Source organism: Chiloscyllium punctatum, chromosome 46 (genome assembly GCF_047496795.1).
Source record: "Chiloscyllium punctatum isolate Juve2018m chromosome 46, sChiPun1.3, whole genome shotgun sequence".
NCBI lineage: Eukaryota > Metazoa > Chordata > Chondrichthyes > Orectolobiformes > Hemiscylliidae > Chiloscyllium > Chiloscyllium punctatum.
Genome location: NC_092784.1, coordinates 34,822,159 through 34,840,930, shown reverse-complemented (window position 1 = coordinate 34,840,930; position 18,772 = coordinate 34,822,159). Strand labels below are relative to the sequence as shown.

Sequence of the window (18,772 nt, the reverse complement as noted above, 5' to 3'; positions counted from 1 at the left end):
TACATGGTAAACTTGCCTGTGTATCTTGCCTTTAAGGACCCCATGTGTACACAATGTTGTTAGTCTGCTGCTAGTGATTCTGCTCTGTGTTTCCAAGCTGCACACACACACAAAATGTAGTTGCTCTGTTGTGATGTCTGCTTTATAACTTATAACCTGCTTTACTGTTTTCAATAAACTAACCAACAGAGTTAATCAATTGACACGAAATAATTCATTATTGGCCCATTCTGATGAACATGCCCATCCGAAATATTGGAGCAGTCCAAATACATAAAATGTGAATGCAAAATGCAGGACTGAGGATTTCACAACAATCTTCACTCTGGTAAACCGAATGGGTGATATCCCAACAGGCCCAGCCTCACACAGGTCCATCTTCACCTAATCCGATTCACTCCATGTGATTTTTATAGACAGCTGAGAGCACTCAGTGCAGCAAAGGCTGCAGGAACTGACAATATAACAACTGCAGTACTGAAGACATGTGGTGTACAATTTGTTTTCTTCAATTCAATCCAACTGTCCCAGGGAAGCTACAACATTAGGATCCTCTGCCTGTATTCTATAAGCACTGAGGGTGCAGGAGAGAGGCAGTAATGTCACACAATGAAGTAGTGAGACAGAACAGAGGTGAGGTGATGGGACATAGTGGGTCTACTATGAAGGGATTAAGGATTGACATCACACCACAAGACAGAGCATGGAAATTTCAAAGGCCCTGCTCTCCTGTCCAGCTGAGGGAGAGTCCAGGAGGTTTCTAATTCACTCCACACAACTCAGCAAACTGTAACCAGGACATAAAAACACAGAAGCACTGTTCTGAAGAAGATCACTAGAACAAACATCTTAACCCTGCTTTCTGTCCACACATGTTACCAGACCTGTTGAGCTTTCTCAGCAACTTCTGTTTTTTTTGTTTTTAATCAGGATATTGTGGGTTGGATATAATTGCTTCACTTATCACAAATTTGACTGTCCAGGGTCAGACTGGAAGGACTAATTATACAACACTATATCGGGCTTGATAAACTGTTGGATTTAAATTCCTGACACAAACTAAACCTGGTTTATAACACTGAATGTTTACTCCAGTGACTCTCACAAACAGGACCATCCTGCTTTATACCATCCACTGGTGGAGCTCCAACACTCCTGAATCAAAAGGATTTCAGTCCGGTCTCAGGTGAGTATCGACAGAATGAGCAGAGCCTTTGACACGTTGGGGAACTCTCTGAATTGGGTATTCAGTGGGGCCCAGGTCTCTGGCACAGAGCCTGTCCCTGTTGCACAGTAGGGAAGGAGGGAAAGGAGGAGAGTGTTAGTTATTGGGGACTTAATAGTTAGAGGCTCAGATAAAAGGTTTGTAGGGAATGAACGAGACTCGCGGTTGGTGTGTTGCCTCCCAGGTGCCAGGGTCTGTGATGTCTCGGATCGTATCTTTGGGGTCCTGAAGGGAGAGGGTCATGTCGTTCTCCATGTAGGTACCAACAACATAGGTCGAAAGAGGGATAGAGATGTAAGGCAGGATTTCAGGGAGCTAGGGTGGAAGCTGAGAGCTAGAAACAAACAGAGTTGTTATCTCTGGTTTGTTACCCGTGCCACGTGACAACAAGGCAAGGAATAGGGAGAGATATCAGCTGAACATGTGGCTGCAAGGATAGTGCAGGAGGGAGGGTTTCAGGCTTTTGGATAATTGGGGCTCATTCTGGGGAAGGTGAGACTTGTACAAACAGGACGGTCTTCACGTGGACCAGAGGGGTACTAATATCCTGGGTGGGAAATTTGCTGGTGCTATTCGGGTGGGTTTAAACTAGCTCAGCAAGGGGATGGGAACCGGAAGTGCAGTTGCATTGCACAGGAGGATGAGAGTAGGGAGGGCATGGACAAGATTTCAAGGTCATTGGAATGTGCTGGCAGACAGCGAAGTGGTTTGAAGTGTGTCTATTTCAACGCCAGAAGTATCCGAAATAAGGTAGGAGTGCTTGCAGCACGGATAGGTACCTGGGACTTCGATGTGGTGGCCATTTTGGAGACATGGGTAGAGCAGGGTGAGGAATGGGTGTTGCAGGTTCCAGAGTTTAGATCTTTCATTAAAAACAGGCAAGGCAGTAAAAGATAGTATAACGGTGGCTGAGAGAACTTTTGATGAGGACTCGTTTACTGAGGTAGTGTGGGCTGAGGTTAGAAAGAGGGGAGGAGAGGTCACACTGCTTGGAGTTTTTTTATAGGCCTCTGCAGAGTTCCAGGGAGGTGGAGGAGAGGATTGGCAAAATTATTCTGGGTTGGAGTGAAGGAACAGGGTGGTCATAATGGGGGATGTTAACTTCCCAACATTGACTGGAAATACTATAATTCTAATACATTGGATGGATCCGTTTTTGTCCAATGTGTATAGGAGGGTTTCCTGACACAGTATGTCGAAGGGCCGACAAGAGGGGAAGCCACATTGGATCTGGTGCTTGGTAATGAACCAGGTCAGGTGTTTGATTTAGTTGTAGGTGAGCGCTTTGGAGAGAGTGACCATAATTCAGTTGCGTTTAGTTTAGCGATGGAAAGGGATAGGTACATGCCACAGGTCAAGAGTTATCGATGGGGCAAGGGCAATTATAATGTAAAATTAGGCAAAAATTAGGGTGCAGAGAATGGGGTAGCAAAATGCAGGGGATGCAGACAATGGAAATGTGGAGCTGGTTTAAGGAACAGATATTGCATGTCCTTGATAGGTATGTCCCTGTCAGGCAGGGAGGAAGTGATAAGGTAAGGGAACCGTGGTTTACTACAGAAATTGCATCTCTTGTTACAAAGAAGAAGGACGATTATGTGTTGATGAGGCAAGATGGTTCAGATGAGGCGATGGAGAGTTACAGATCAGCTAGGAAGGATTAAAGAGAGAGTTAAGAGCAAAGAGAGGACACAAGCAGTCTTTAGCAACTAGAATAAAAGAGGACCCTAAAGCTTTCTATAGGTATGTGAAGAATGAAAGGATGATTCGGGTAGGACTAGGGCCAGTCAAAGACAGAAGTGGGAAGTTGAGTGTGGACCCTGTGGAGATCGGAGAGGTGCTAAATGAACATTTCTCATCGGTGTTCACTCAGGAAAATGAGAATATTGTAGACGAGAAGAATGAGGTATGAGATATTAGACTAGAAAGGATCGAGGTTAGTTACAAACAGGTGTTATCAATTCTAGAAGGAGTGAAAGTAGACAAGTTCCCTGGGCCAGATGGGATTTATCCGAGGATTCTCTGGGAAGCTACGGAGGAGATACAGAGCCTTTGGCTTTGATATTTGAGTCGTCATTGTCTACAGGTTTGGTACTAGAGGACAGAAGGATTGCAAATGTTGTGCCCTTGTCCAAGAAGGGCAGTAAAGATGACCCAGGTAATTATAGACCAGTGAGCCTTACTTCTGTTGTAGGAAAGGTTTTGGAAAGGATTATGAGAGATAAGATTTATAATCGTCTAAAAAGCAACAATTTGATTTCAGATAATCAACATGGTTTCACCAAGGGCAGGTCATATCTCACAAACCTCATTGAGTTTTTTGAGAAGGTGACCAAGCATGAGGGTAGGGCAGTTGATGTGGTGTACATGGATTTCAGTAAAGCCTTTGATAAGGTTCCACATGGTAGGCTGTTGGAGAAAATGCAGAGGCATGGGATTGAGGGTGAGTTAGCAGTTTGGATTAGAAACTGGCTTTCTGAAAGAAGGCAGCGAATGGTAGTTGATGGAAAATATTCAGCCTGGAGTCGGGTTACTAGTGGTGTGCCACAAGGATCTGTTTTCGGCCCACTGCTGTTTGTCATCTTTATAAATGACTTAGACGCAGGCATAGATGGATGGATTAGTAAATTTGCAGACAATACTAAAGTTGGTGGAGTAGTGGACAGTGTGGAAGAATGTTGCTGGTTGCAGGGGGACTTGGATAAACTGCAGATTTGGGCTGAGAGGTGGCAAATGGAGTTCAGTGCAGCTAAATGTGAAGTGATACACTTTGGGAAGAATAACAGGAAGGCAGAGTACTGGGTCAATGGAAAGATTCTTGGTCGTGTGGATGTGCAGAGGGATCTTGGAGTCCATGTGCATAGATCCCTGAAAGTTGCCACCCGAGTTGGATAGTGCTGTTAAGGAGGCATTCGGTGTGTTAGGTTTCATTGGGAGAGGGATTGAGTTCCAGAGTCGCAATATCATGCTGCAACTATACAAAACACTCGTGCGACCACACTTGGAATATTGTGTACAGTTTTGGTCGTCATATTTCAGGAAGGATGTGGAAGCATTGGAAAAGGTGCAGAGGAGATTTACCAGGATGTTGCCTGGTCTGGAGGGAAGGTCTTTAGGAGGAAAGGCTGAGAGACTTGAACCTGTACTCATTGGAAAGAAGAAGGCTAAGAGGGGATTTGAGGAGAAAGTGAGGACTGCAGATGCTGGAGATCAGAGCTGAAAGCGTGTTGCTGGAAAAGCGCAGCAGGTCAGAGGGCTCATGCCTGAAATGTCGATTCTCCTGCTCCTTGGATGCTGCCCGACCTGCTGCACTTTTCCAGCAACACATTTTCAGCTAAGAGGGGATTTGATAGAGACATACAAGATGATCAAACGATTAGATAGGGTAGAGAGTGAAAGACCTTTTCCTAGGATGATAACGTCAGCTTGTACGAGGGGGCATAACTACAAATTGAGGGGTGATAGATTTAAGACAGATGTCAGAGACAGGTTCTTTACGCAGAGCGTGGTAAGGGTGTGGGATGCCCAACCTGCTAATGTAGTTAACTCAGCCACATTAGGGAGATTTAAACAGTCCGTGGATGATTTTAGGATAGTGTAGGGGGACGAGTTGAGAATAGTTCACAGGTCGGTGCAACATCGAGGGCCGAAGGGCCTGTTCTGCGCTGTATTGTTCTACGTTCTAATTGTGGAGACATGATGATTGGTCAGGCACACTTACCATTATGTTGCAATTGGACAAGATCCGTCTTGAGGTCAGTTTCTAAACGTTTCATGTCAGTGGACAGCTGTGTGACTGAAAAGGAAACAGATGATAATCTACACATAGCAGAAAGTTTAATAGCCTGTCATATTCCACAGGGAGAAAATTACATGGTAAACCTGTCTGTGTAATTGCCTTTAAGGACCCTTTGTGTCCTCAGTGTTGTGAGTGTGCTGCTAATGGTTCTGCTATGGTTAACAAGCTGCACACACACATAAAATGTAGTAACTCTGTTGTGATGTCTCTTTTATAAATTATAACCTGTTTTACAGTTTTAAATAAACTAACCAACAGAGTTAATGAATTGACGAGGAATGATAGATTATTAGCCATTCTCATGAACACGCCCATCCAAAATATTGGAGCAGCCAAAATACATGGAATGTGAATTCAAAATTCAGGACTGAGGATTTCCCAACAATCTTCACCCTGATGTATCGAGCGGGTGATATCCCAACAGGCCCAGCCTCACACAGGTCCATCTTCACCTAATCCGATTCACTCCATGTGATTTTGAGAGACAGCTGAGAGCACTCAGTGCAGCAAAGGCTGCAGGAACTGACAATATAACAACTGCAGTACTGAAGACATGTGGTGTACAATTTGTTTTCTTCAATTCAATCCAACTGTCCCAGGGAAGCTACAACATTAGGATCCTCTGCCTGTATTCTATAAGCACTGAGGGTGCAGGAGAGAGGCAGTAATGTCACACAATGAAGTAGTGAGACAGAACAGAGGTGAGGTGATGGGACATAGTGGGTCTACTATGAAGGGATTAAGGATTGACATCACACCACAAGACAGAGCATGGAAATTTCAAAGGCCCCAATCTCCTGTCCAGCTGAGGGAGAGTCCAGGAGGTTTCTAATTCACTCCACGCAACTCAACAAACTGTAACCAGGACCTAAAAACACAGAAGCACTGTTCTTAAGAAGGGTCACTGGAATGAAAATATTAACCCTGCTTTCTCTCCACACATGCTGCCAGATGTGTTGAGTTTTCCCATCAAGTTTTGATTTTGTTTTTCAAGAGGACAATGTAGTTTGGATATGACAGCTTCTCTTGTCACAAATTTTACTTTCCAGAGTCAGACTGGAATGACTAATTACACAACACTATAACTGTACTGATTAACTGTTAGACTTTAGTTCCTGACACAAACTAAACCCAGGTTATAACACTGAATGCTTACTCCAGTGACTGTCACACAGACAGGACCATCCTCCTTTACACTATCAACAGGTGGAACTGCAACCCTCCTGAATTGAAAGGATTTCAGCCCAGTCTCAAAGTGAGTGTCGAGAGAATGACTGGATCCTCTGACAAATTGGGAACTCTCTACATTGGGAAGACATGATGATCAGACACACCCACTCACCGTTGTGTTGCAATTGGGCTAGATCCATCTTGAAGTCAGTTTCTAACGTTTTCATGATGGTGAACAGCTGTGTAACTGAAAAGGAAACATGATAATTCACGCATCAGCATAAAGTTTAATATGTCTCTCATATCCCACAGGGAGAAAATTACATGGTAAACTTGTCAATGTATCTTGCCTTTAAGGACCCCATCTGTACACAATGTTGTGAGTCTGCTGCTAATAATTCTCGTCTAGGATTACAAGCTGCACACACACTTACGCACAATAGTTGCTCTGTTGTGATATCTGCTTTATAACTTATAACCTGCTTCACAGTTTTGAATCAACTAACTGTTAAGGACGAGGCCAGACCACTCATAACTAAAGTAGGAAGCCCAGACCATAACTTTACAATTTGTTTCGTTAAGTATACAGTGAAAATTCCCCGGAGGAAGTTAGCTAGGTTGACAACCAGGTTTTAAAACAGACAAAAATGTATTCACAAAATTACAATGAAACACAAAGAACAGAATAAACAACCCTTGCAGATCTCAGTGTATCCAAACTAGACTTAATTATGCTGTTCCGCATATACACAATAGTCCCAACTAGCAAACCACTTCCACACAGATCAAAAAAATGAAACAAAAGCTGACAGGACAAAGTTAGAAGGGCAGAAGGAGAGAGAGAGTCTAGCAGTCTGTTCCTACACAGAGCACAACTGAACTCCCCCTCGTTCTGGACTGAACTGTTCACCTAGAGAGCTGGCCATACCCACTTGACTTATACAGATTTCTTCTAAAACGTGACCACTTTGACCTGAAGTCTCATCAGTTTACATATAATCAAAAGGCCTCTGAAAATGCTTTTTCATCTCTGTACCAAAGTAACCACCTCGGCACCGGGAGCTGAGTTACAGCCCCTCTGAAGAAAACCAAGGGCGTGGCATCCTTAAAAAAAACAGCTTTGTGACATAACCAACAGAGTTAATCAATTGACAAGGATTATTAGCCCATTCTCATGAACGTGACATGGTAAAAAGTGGTGGTAAACAAATTGCTGATGAGACTTATTATCCTTAAAGTAAAAAATTGGTTAATCCATGCAGCGGGAGAGTTTCAAAATCACAATTTGCTATCAAGCAGAAAAGTTCCTTTCAAGAGATTTGCTTGAGAGAGACAAGTGATCAGGTGTGTGAAAAATTGATGGCAAGTAAAGTAAGGACAATGATATTCCACCTGAATGTGCAGAAAACTCCCTCATTTAGAGTCAGAGAGATGTGCAGCACGGAAACAGACTCTTTGGTCCAACTTGTCCATGCCAACCAGATATCCCAGCCCAATCTAGTCCCAGCTGCCAGCACTCAGCCCATATCCCTCCAAATCCTTCCTTTTCATATACCCATCCAGATGCCTAAGACCACCCTCTGTGTGAAAAGGTTACCCCTTAGGTCTCTTTTATATCTTTCCCCTCCCACCCTAAACCTATGCCCTTGAGTTCTGGACTCCCCCAACCTAGGGAAAAGACTTTGTCTATTTATCCTATCCATGCCCCTCGTGATTTTATAACCTCTATAAGGTCACCTCTCAGCCTCCAATGCTCCAGGGAAAACAGCCCTAGCCTGTTCAGCCTCTCCCTGTAGCTCAAATCCTACAAACCTGGCAACATCCTTGTAAATCTTTTCTGAACCCTTTCAAGTTTCACAACATCTTTCCGATAAGAAGAAGACCAGAATTGCATGTAATATTACTACAGTGGCCTAACCAATGTCCTGTACATCCACAACATGACCTCCCAACTCCTGTACTCAATACTCTGACCAATAAAGGAAAGCATACCAAACACCTTCTTCACTATCCTATCTACCTGCGACTCCACTTTCAAGGGGTTATGAACCTGCACTCCAAGGTCTGTTAGTTCAGCAACACTCCCTATGAACTTACCATTAAATGTATAACTCCTGCTAAGATTTGCTTTTCCAGATTTGCAGCACCTCGCATTTATCTGAATTAAACTCCATCTGCCACTTCTCAGCCCACTGGCACATCTGATCAAGATCCCGTTGTAATCTGAGGTAACCATCTTCGCTGTCCATTACACCTCCAATTTTGTATCATCTGCAAACTTACTAACTGTACTTATGCTAACAGCCAAATCATTTATGTAAATGATGAAATTTAGTGGACCCAGCACCAAACCTTGCGGCACTCGACTGGTCACAGGTCTCCAATCTGAAAAACAACCCTCTACCAGTGCCCTCCGTCTTCTACTATTGAGCCAGTTTTGTATCCAAATGGCTAGTTCTCCCTATATTCCATGTGATCTAACCTTGCTAACCAGTCTCCCATGGGGAACCTTGTCGAACGCCTTACTGAAGTCCATATAAGGTCACATCTATTACTCTGCCCTCATCAATCTGCTTTGTTACTTCTTCAAAAAACTCAAATCAATTTTGTGAGACATGATTTCCCACGCACAAAGCCAGGTTGGCTATCCTGAATCAGTCCTTGCCTTTCCAAATACATGTACATCCTGTCCCTCAGGATTCCCTCCAACAACTTTCCCACCACCAACGTCATGCTCACTGGTCAAATTAGGAGATAGATGACCTCTGACACAATTCAAAATGTTTCAGCAGGGATAAAGCTATGTGGAGAGATTTGACAATTTAGGCCTATGTTCTTTAAAATTTTTTAGTTTAAAGACATGATCTAATTGAGGTTTTCAGGATATTATCAGGCAACATCAAGGTTGATAAAGATAAACTACTTCCACTGGTTGAAGATTCTAGACCTCTCTCACACACACTCTCTTTCTCTCTCACACACACACACACACTCTCTCTCACACACGCACACAATCTCAGAGGTAGGGCCAAGCCATTCAGGAGCGATGCTAGAAAACACTTCGACACGCAACAAGTCAGTGAGATTGGAACCCTGTTCCTCAAATGGTGGCCAATACTAATTCAATTATGCAATTTTAATCTGTGATAAAAATGTTCGCATTTTGTCTATCATGGGATGCAAGCCCAAGGCAGGTAAATGGAGTTTGGCCACAGATCAGCCATGATCTTATTGAATGGTAGAGTATGCTCAAGGGGCTGAATGGACTCCTGCTGTATCTATATAAAATCCAGTGATTATGGGACATATATACCAGCAACATAACTCAAAAAGGCTTGAATTCCTTCCAGCTGATTAAAGGAGTTATAACATAAATTTAAAAGTTAGGATGTCAAAGATAGTAAACTCAAGATCAATAATAATGCCCCATGGTGGCAAGTGTAGAAATGAAAGGACATCTCAGATGAATATATGTGACTGAAAAGGTTGCATAGGTTGGAGGGATTCAGATTTCTGGGATGTTGGGACATTTCTGGGGAAGATGGAATAAATATAAGCAGGATCAGTTGTATCAGGGCAGTGGGGGTGGGGTGCTGTCTGATAATGTTGTCATGACGATTTAAAACAAGAATAGCAGGGGGATGGGAACCCAAGCAGGGAGACAGAGTCATAGAGATGCACAGCATGGAAACATACCCTTCAGTCCAACCCGTCCATGCTGACCAGATATCGGATGGAGGAAATAAACAAAAGGCAAGATAGTCAGAAGCAGAAGTGGAGATATAGTATATACTAAAATCAAGTTGACTAACAAGGTTAACAAGACAAACCTCATGACATTATGTCTCAGTCAAAAAGCATTCTAAAGAGTCTGGATGCATTAACAGTGTAAATAGATTTACCTGTACACGGTGTAATGGACCAGGCCTTACCCCTTCAAACATTTCAAGAAAGTAACCCAAACCCTAACATTTCTCAGTTATTTTAAACAGGTTTGTGGCAGATATGCCAGAATGGGCGCAGCTGGCCCAAGCACTCAGTTTTAAACAAAACAGAAATCCTTCACATATTACTGAATTAAACTTAAACAAAAGAGAACAGAATTTGGAACAACTTAACCTATTTGAAAACCCAGTCGACTCCATTGCAACTTAATGATACTGTTCCAAATACCTGATACATCCCCATTAACAGCCTCTTGGCAAAAATGGGGAAAATCAAACCCAGGTTCTTCCAGAGAGAGAGAAGAAGATCAGCATGGAGCTGTTTCCTTGGGTCCCCAGCAGCTTCTCAGGGTTCCCAGCTAAAACCTGACCAGCAACTGCTGCAAACAAAAGCAGCCAGATTGCTAAATGCAAACCAAACCCTGAATGGTAGAACTGGCCATTCCCCTTTCATTGGAGAAATGGTTTAAAAAACACTTTAAAACTTTTTCAAGTAGATATTGCCAGACATATTGGAACCTCTGCCTTTCTGACCCCTCCGAAGAAAAGACCAAGGACAACATCACCTTATTAAAGGAGCAGCAGTGTCGCAGCAGTTGTAATGTAGTTGTGAATACAAGGTCATGGCTGCAGGGTGACTGAATCTCTGCGGTTATTTAATATTTAGGGATGACAGACAAGTAGGAAAAGAGTTGGGGTCGCATTGTCAGTAAGAAAGTAAATCAATGCAATCGTGACCATGGATAATGGCTGAAAATATTCTGTTGTATAACTGCATAGATGGAGCTAAGGAGTACTGAGGGCAGGAAATGTTAATAGGAGCTCTCTATAGCCCCGCCAAACAGTAGCAGAGGTAAAACAGAAGGTAGTAAACAGGAAACCAGAGACACATACAATAAGGGCACTAGTGTATGTGACTTTAATTTACATTTCGAATGGACAAGGGAGAAACTGAGGACTGCAGATGCTGGAGAGTCAGAGTCTAAAAGTGTGGCCATGGGAAAGGTCAGGAATATCTGAGGAGCAAGACAGTCAATGTTTCAGGCATAAGCCCTTCATCAGGAATGTGGCAGCCGAAGGTTAATACTGTAGAGGAGGACTTTCTGGAATGTTTACATGTTTTTTAAAATGTCAGTACATTTAAGGAGCCGACTAGACAGCAAGTTATGGTAGACTGGATATCGTGCAATGAGAAAGGATTTATAACAATTTTGTTGAGTCGGGTTTATTGGGGAAGAGTATCAATAAATTATAAAATGGTTCCTTAAGGGGGAGAATGAGGAAGTTGATTCTCAAACTCAGGTTCTGAATCTGAATGAAAGGAGCCAGGAGGGTGTCAGGCACAAATTGGCCATAGTGGATTGGGAAGTGTTATTAAAACGGTTGCTATGGATCGGCAGAGCTTAATATTTTTTAAAATGTTTATGTAAATTACAATTATTCATTTCTATCACAAAAATACAACAGGAAAGGTGACTCAGCCATGATAGAAAAATAAGTTGGGGTAGTATTAGCATCAGTAGTGCAGAGAATGCTTGAGTCTAATATAAAAGTCATAATGGCAAAACAATTGCAAAGCATTAATGGGATGAAACAAAATCAGCATGGGTTTATAAAAAAGAAGTCACATTTAAGGCATCTACTGAAGTTTTTTTGAGGATGTAATCAATAGATAAGGGAATGCTAATAGATGTGTTTTTTCAGATTTCACGAAGGCTTTCCTTACAGTGTGGAAACAGACCCTTCAATCCAACAAGTCCACCCTCTGAAGAGTAACCCACCCAGACCCTTTCACTCGATATTTACCCCTGAGTAATGCACCTAACCTACACATCCCTGAAAACTATGGTCAATTTAGCATGGCCAATTAACCTAACCTGCACATCTTTGGATAGTGAGAGGAAACAGGAGCACCCAGAGGGAATACACACAGACATGGGAAGAATGTACAAACTCCACACAGACAGTTGCCCAAGTCTGGAATCGATCCCGAGTCCCTGGCGTTGTGAGGTAGCAGTGCTAACCACTGAGCCACCATGCCACCCCCTTTTGATAATGTCCCACATAAGAGGCTAGTGGGTAAAATTAACGCACATGGTTTTGGGGACATCATGCTGGTAGGAATTGTAATAGTGTAAGAGGCAGTGAGAAACAGGAGGTGATCCTACAGTAGTATGTATCCAGTACAATGTAGAAGGAAGCATTGCCATACTTGGGTCTTGGGAATAGAAACATACCAAATAGAAAGTAAGTAGCATTCGGCCCTTTGCACCTGCCCTACCATTCAATAAGGTCATGGCTGATCATATTTAATTTTTTGAGGATGTAACTCTGAAGATGGACAAGGGAGATCCAGTGAATGTAGTGTACCTGGACTTTCAGAAAGCCTTTGATAAAGTCCCACATAGGAGGTTAGTGAGCAAAATTAGGGTGCATGGTATTGGGGGCAAAGTACTGACTTGGATTGAAAATTGGTTGGCTGACAGGAAGCAAAGAGTAGTGATAAACGGCTCCCTTTCGGAATGGCAGGTGGTGACCAGTGGGGTACCGCAGGGATCAGTGCTGGGACCGCAGCTTTTTACAATATATATTAATGATATAGAAGATGATATTAATAGTAACATTAGCAAATTTGCTGATGATACAAAGCTGGGTGGCAGGGTGAAATGTGAGGAGGATGTTAGGAGATTACATGGTGACCTGGACAGGTTAGGTGAGTGGACAGATGCATGGCAGATGCAGTTTAATGTGGATAAATGTATGGTTATCCACTTTGGTGGCAAGAACAGGAAGGCAGATTACTACCTAAATGGAATCAAGTTAGGTAAAGGGGCAGTACAAAGAGATCTGGATGCTCTTGTCCACCAGTCAATGAAGGTAAGCATGCAGGTACAGCAGGTAGTGAAGAAAGCTAATAGCATGCTGGCCTTCATAACAAGAGGGATTGAGTACAGAAGCAAAGAGGTTCTTCTGCAGCTGTACAGGGCCCTGGTGAGACCACACCTGGAATATTGTGTGCAGTTCTGGTCTGCAAATTTGAGGAAAAACATTCTGGCTATTGAGGGAGTGCAGCGTAGGTTCATGAGGTCAATTCCTGGAATGGCGGGACTATCTTATGTTGAAAGATTGGAGTGACTGGGCTTGTATACCCTTGAGTTTAGAAGACTGAGAGGGGATCTGATTGAGACATATAAGATTATTAAAGGATTGGACACTCTGGAGGCAGGAAATATGTTTCCGCTGATGGGTGAGTCCCGAACCAGAGGACACAGCTTAAAAATATGGGGTAGGCCATTTAGGGCAGCGATGAGGAGAAACTTCTTCACCCAGAGAGTGGTGGCTGTGTGGAATGCTCTGCCCCAGAGGGCAGTGGAGGCCCAGTCTCTGGATTCATTTAAGAAAGAGTTGGATAGAGCTCTCAAGGACAGTGGAACCAAGAGTTATGGAGCTAAGGCAGGAACAGGATACTGATTTAGGATGATCAGCCATGATCATATTGAATGGTGGTGCAGGCTCGAAGGGCAGAATGGCCTACTCCTGCACCTATTGTCTATTGTCTCAGTATCCCATTCCCACTTCTCTCCATACCCCCGGTCCCTTTCACCTCAAAGGACGTGTCCAACTCCCTGAGGGAAGAAATTCTTCCTCATAGAGTCACAGAGTAATACGGCATAGAAACAGGTCCTTCGGCCCTAACTGGTCAATGCTGACCACTCAGCTAATTCTACGTGCCTGCCTAGTACTCAGGTTTGGGATATCTCATCTGGGCTGTAGAGGAAAGGGAGTAGGAGAAGAAAGATCAAGTGGTCGTGGTCCATGCAGTTACCAATGACATGGATAAAACTAGGGCAGAGGTTCTGCTTAGGGAGTATGAAAAACGAGGAGCTAAATTAAAAAGCAGAACCAAAAGGTAATAATCTCTGGATGACTAACTGAGCCACGAGTTAGTTGGCACAGGGTCGATAAGACTAAGTAGGTAAATGTGAGGCTCAGAGATTGGTGTTGGAGAAATGGATTTGAATTCATGGGATATTTGGGAAGAAGAGACTTGCTCTGAGGGGATGGTCTTGATATGTGGAACTTGATGGGATTGATATGTGGAACTTGTTCAAGGAGCAACTATTGAGTGTCCTTGATAAGTACGTACCTATCAGGCAGGGAGGAAAGGGTCGTGTGAAGGAGCCGTGGTTTAATAAGGAGTTGGAATCCCTTGTTAAATGGAAGAGGGCGGCCTTTGTAAAGATGAGGCGTGAAGGTTCAATAGGGGCGATTGAGAGTTATAAGGTAGCCCGGAAGGACCTGAAGAGAGAGCTAAGAGCAGCAAGGAGGGGACATGAAAGGTCCTTAGTTGGTAGGATTAGGGAAAACACTAAGGCTTTCTATAGGTATGTTAGGAATAAAAGAATGACTAGGGAAGGAATAGGTCCAATCAAGGATAGTAATGGGAAGTTGCGTGTGGAGGCTGAAGAGATTGGGGAGGCGCTGAATGAATACTTTTCGTCAGTATTCACTCAGGAACAGGACATTGTTGTCGATATGAATACTGAGGCACGAATAAGTAGAATGGATGGCTTTGAGATATGTAGAGAAGAGGTGTTGGAAATTCTGGCAAGGGTGAAAATAGATAAGTCCCCTGGGCCTGATTGCATTTATCCTAGGATTCTCTGGGAAGCAAGGGAGGAGATTGCAGAGCCATTGGCCTTGATTTTTGTGTCCTCTTTGTCTACAGGAGTAGTGCCAGAGGACTGGAGGCTAGCAAACGTGGTTCCCTTGTTCAAGAAGGGGAGTAGGGATAATCCTAGTAACTATAGGCCAGTGAGTCTCACTTCTGTTGTGGGCAAAGTCTTAGAGAGAATTATAAGGGATAGGATTTATGCACATCTGGATAAGAATGATGTGATCAAGGATAGTCAGCATGGTTTTGTGAAGGGCAGGTCGTGCCTCACAAACCTTATTGAATTCTTTGAGAAGGTGACGAAGGAGGTAGATGAGGGGAAAGCGGTAGATGTAGTATATATGGATTTTAGCAAGGCGTTTGATAAGGTCCCCCATGGTAGGCTACTGCAGAAAATACAGAGATATGGCATTGAGGGTGAGTTGGAGGTTTGGATTAGGAATTGGCTCTCTGGAAGAAGACAGAGGGTAGTAGTTGATGGCAAAGATTCATCTTGGAGTGCCGTCACTAGCGGTGTTCCGCAAGGATCTGTTTTGGGACCATTGCTGTTTGTCATTTTTATAAATGACCTGGAGGAAGGGTTAGAAGGTTGGGTGAGCAAGTTTGCGGATGATACGAAAGTCGGAGGAGTTGTAGACAGTGAGGAAGGATATGGCAGGTTACAGCGGGATATAGAGAAGCTGCAGAGCTGGGCAGAAAGGTGGCAAATGGAGTTCAATGTAGCTAAGTGTGAAGTGATTCACTTTGGTAAGAGTAATAAAAAGATGGATTACTGGGCTAATGGTAGACTACTTGGTAGTGTGGAAGAGCAGAGGGATCTTGGTGTCCATGTACACAGATCTCTGAAAGTTGCCACCCAGGTAAATAGTGCAGTGAAGAAGGCATATGGCGTACTGGCTTTTATTGGTAGAGGAATTGAGTTCCGGAGTCCTGAGGTCATGCTGCAGTTGTATAAGACTCTGGTGCGGCCGCTTCTGGAATATTGTGTGCAGTTTTGGTCACCATACTATAGGAAGGATGTGGAGGCACTGGAACGGGTGCAGAGGAGGTTTACCAGGATGTTGCCTGGTATGGTAGGAAGATCCTATGAGGAAAGGCTGAGGCACTTGGGGTTGTTTTCTTTGGAGAAAAGAAGGTTTAGGGGTGATTTGATAGAGGTGTACAAGATGATTAGGGGGTTAGATAGGGTTGACAGTGAGAACCTTTTTCCGCGTATGGAGTCAGCTATTACAAGGGGGCATAGCTTTAAATTAAGGGGGGGTAGATATAGGACTGATGTTAGGGGTAGGTTCTTCACTCAGCGAGTCGTAAGATCATGGAATGCCCTGCCAGTAGCAGTAGTGGACTCTCCCTCTTTATGGGTATTTAAGCGGGCATTGGATAGGTATATGGAGGATAGTGGGTTAGTGTAGGTTAGGTGGGCTTTGATCGGCGCAACATCGAGGGCCGAAGGGCCTGTACTGCGCTGTATTGTTCTATGTTCTATGTTCTATGTTCTAGAACTGTGCTGGGACCAGAGTTCCAGCGAATCGCTTAACTAGGGCTTTAAACTGAATAGGGGCAGGGGGAGAGTTCAGTTATAGAGGAGATTAGAAAACGCAAATTAAAGGAGGAGGTAAGAGTGCAGAATTCAGGAGAAGATATTAAAATCTCCAGCACAGACACAAATAGAGTGTTTGGAAAGGGTTAGCTGTCAAACTTCAAGCACGGTGGACAAACAAATTACAATGAGAAAAGGGATGGTTAATCCAGGACTGAAGGTGTTATATCTGAATGCACGCAGTGTAAGGAACAAGGTAAATGAGCTTGTGGCACAAATCGAAGGTATGACGTGGTGGGCATCACGGAGATATGGCTGCAAGGGATCAGGATTGGGAGCTGAATATTCAAGGATACCCATCCTATCGAAAAGATGGGCAGGTGGGCAGAGGGGATAGGGTTACATTACTGGTAAGAAATGAAATTAAATCAATAGTATGAAACAAAATAGGGTCAGGTGATATACAATCTGTGTGCGTACAACTGAGGAACATCAAAGTTAAAAAAACTATATTTGGAATTCTGTACACGCCCCCAAACAGTAAGATTGGGGGCATAAGATACACCAGGAGATAAAAAAGACATGCAGGAAAGGCCAAGTTACAGTGATCATGGGGGATTTCAATTTGCAGGTGGACTTTGAAAATCAGGTTTGTATTGGATTTGGAAATGGATTTGTGGAATGTCTGTGTGATGGCTTTTTGGAACAGCTTGTGGTGGAGCCCACTAGGGAACAGGCAATACTGGATTTAGTGTTGTGCAACGAGGCAGACTTAGTAAGGGAGCTTAAGGTGAAGGACCCCTTCGCAGGCAGTGATCATAATATGATTGAATTTATTCTGCAGTTTGAGAGGGACAGCTGAATAAAGGCATGAAGGAGGAGCTGGGTAGAATTGACGGGGAGAGGGCCTAGCAGAAAAGACAGTGGAACAACAATAGCAGCTGTTTCTGGGAGCAATTCAGGAGAGACAGCAGCAATTCATTCCTAGGGAAGAAAAAGCATAGTACAGGGAGGGTGAGGCAACCATGGCTGATGAAGGAGGTCAGGAAAAGCATAAAAGCAAAAGAGAAAACAAATAATGTGGCAAAGCGCAGTGGGAAACCAGAGGATTGGAAAGCTTACACAAACCAACAGAGGGCAACAGAAAAGGAAATAAGGAGAGAGGAGAATAAATCTGAGGGTAGCTTAGCCAGTAATATAAAGGATGATTAAATCTGAGAGTAAAGTTGCCAGTAATATAAAGGGAGATTAAATCTGAGGGTAAGCTAGCTAGTAATATAAAGGAAGACTAAATCTGTGGGTAGGATAGCCAGTAATATGAAGATTAAATCTGAGGATAAGCTAGCCAGTAATATAAAGGGAAAATTATTCTGGGGGTAAACTACCCAGTAACATAAAGGAAGATTAAATCTGAGGATAAGATAGCCAATAATATAAAATAAATTAAATCTGAGGGTAAACTATCCAGTAATGTAAGGGAAGATTAAATCTGAGGGGAAGCTAGCCAGTAATATAAAGGAAGGCAATGTAATGGAAAATTATCCATTTACTGTGAAATTAACTATCCATTTACTGTGAAATTTCAAGAGAATGCTTTTCTTCAAATCAATGCTGTCCTGACCTTTGTAAACGATGCTTTGATGAAGGTTTGCAGTTAGCGTATCTCTGTTTGAATTCTGTAAACGTTCAACTCGACCTTCTGTAAACTCTGAGAAAGCTGAATAACTGTTACGTCTAGGACAAGGGGATGAGAGGATAACAACTTGAGTTTTCCCAGTCTCTGCCCTTGAGAGTGTGATAAGGAACGCTATAAGGCAGGCGTCTGTGTAATGTTTCGGTACTCTTTGCATTGAAAGATCTGACTTAGTGTAGTGAGTCAAAATCCGGCAGGATTTTTAATAAAGACCCTTTCTTTGCTCTTGTCATAATTGAGTCAAGTCGATTTAATTTCCATGACAGTAAACCTGGGGGCTCGTCTGGGATCCCAATACTGGGTGAGATTCTGAAGATTCCCAGGAGGCACAGGCGCCAGTGCCTTGAAGGTCTTTCACTTCATCTCAAGCACTGATTTGGCCACTTTGCATGAGAGGACTGGGAATTTGTGGATCGCCCCAGCGCCGGGGGTTCAAATTGAATAGGCTCGGGGTAAGAGTCATGGCTTAAGTAATCCCACATAGAGACTCATTCTAAGAGAATAAATACAACAGGAAAAGGGTTCAGTAAACTCTCGCATGGTATTAGAGTAAAACCCCAAGGGAAGAGTGTTTAGGAGACAGCAAGGTTGAGGATGGTTTTAGACTTGGAACCACCACTGGCTGAGTTGGACTCGCCTAAGATGTACCGGGTACGTGGTTTCTTGGTTTATGAAAACCAAGGCATTGAGGCGGACGAGCCCAATGTGAGAGAGGACCTCCAGAGG

At 43.4% G+C, this 18,772-nt stretch overlaps 1 protein-coding gene across 3 annotated transcripts in view; it reads right to left on the bottom strand.

Moving 5' to 3' along the window:
* LOC140467901 (CD209 antigen-like protein C) overlaps nt 1-18,772 on the bottom strand; it is a 67,158-nt gene that overhangs the window by 26,646 nt on the left and 21,740 nt on the right. For all 3 annotated transcript variants that reach the window (XM_072563974.1, XM_072563976.1, XM_072563975.1), the window contains 2 exons: nt 6,367-6,441; nt 4,947-5,021 (listed from right to left, as the gene is read on the bottom strand). In XM_072563974.1, the coding sequence (XP_072420075.1) occupies nt 4,947-5,021; nt 6,367-6,441 (150 nt within the window). The remainder of the gene's footprint in view (nt 1-4,946; nt 5,022-6,366; nt 6,442-18,772) is intronic.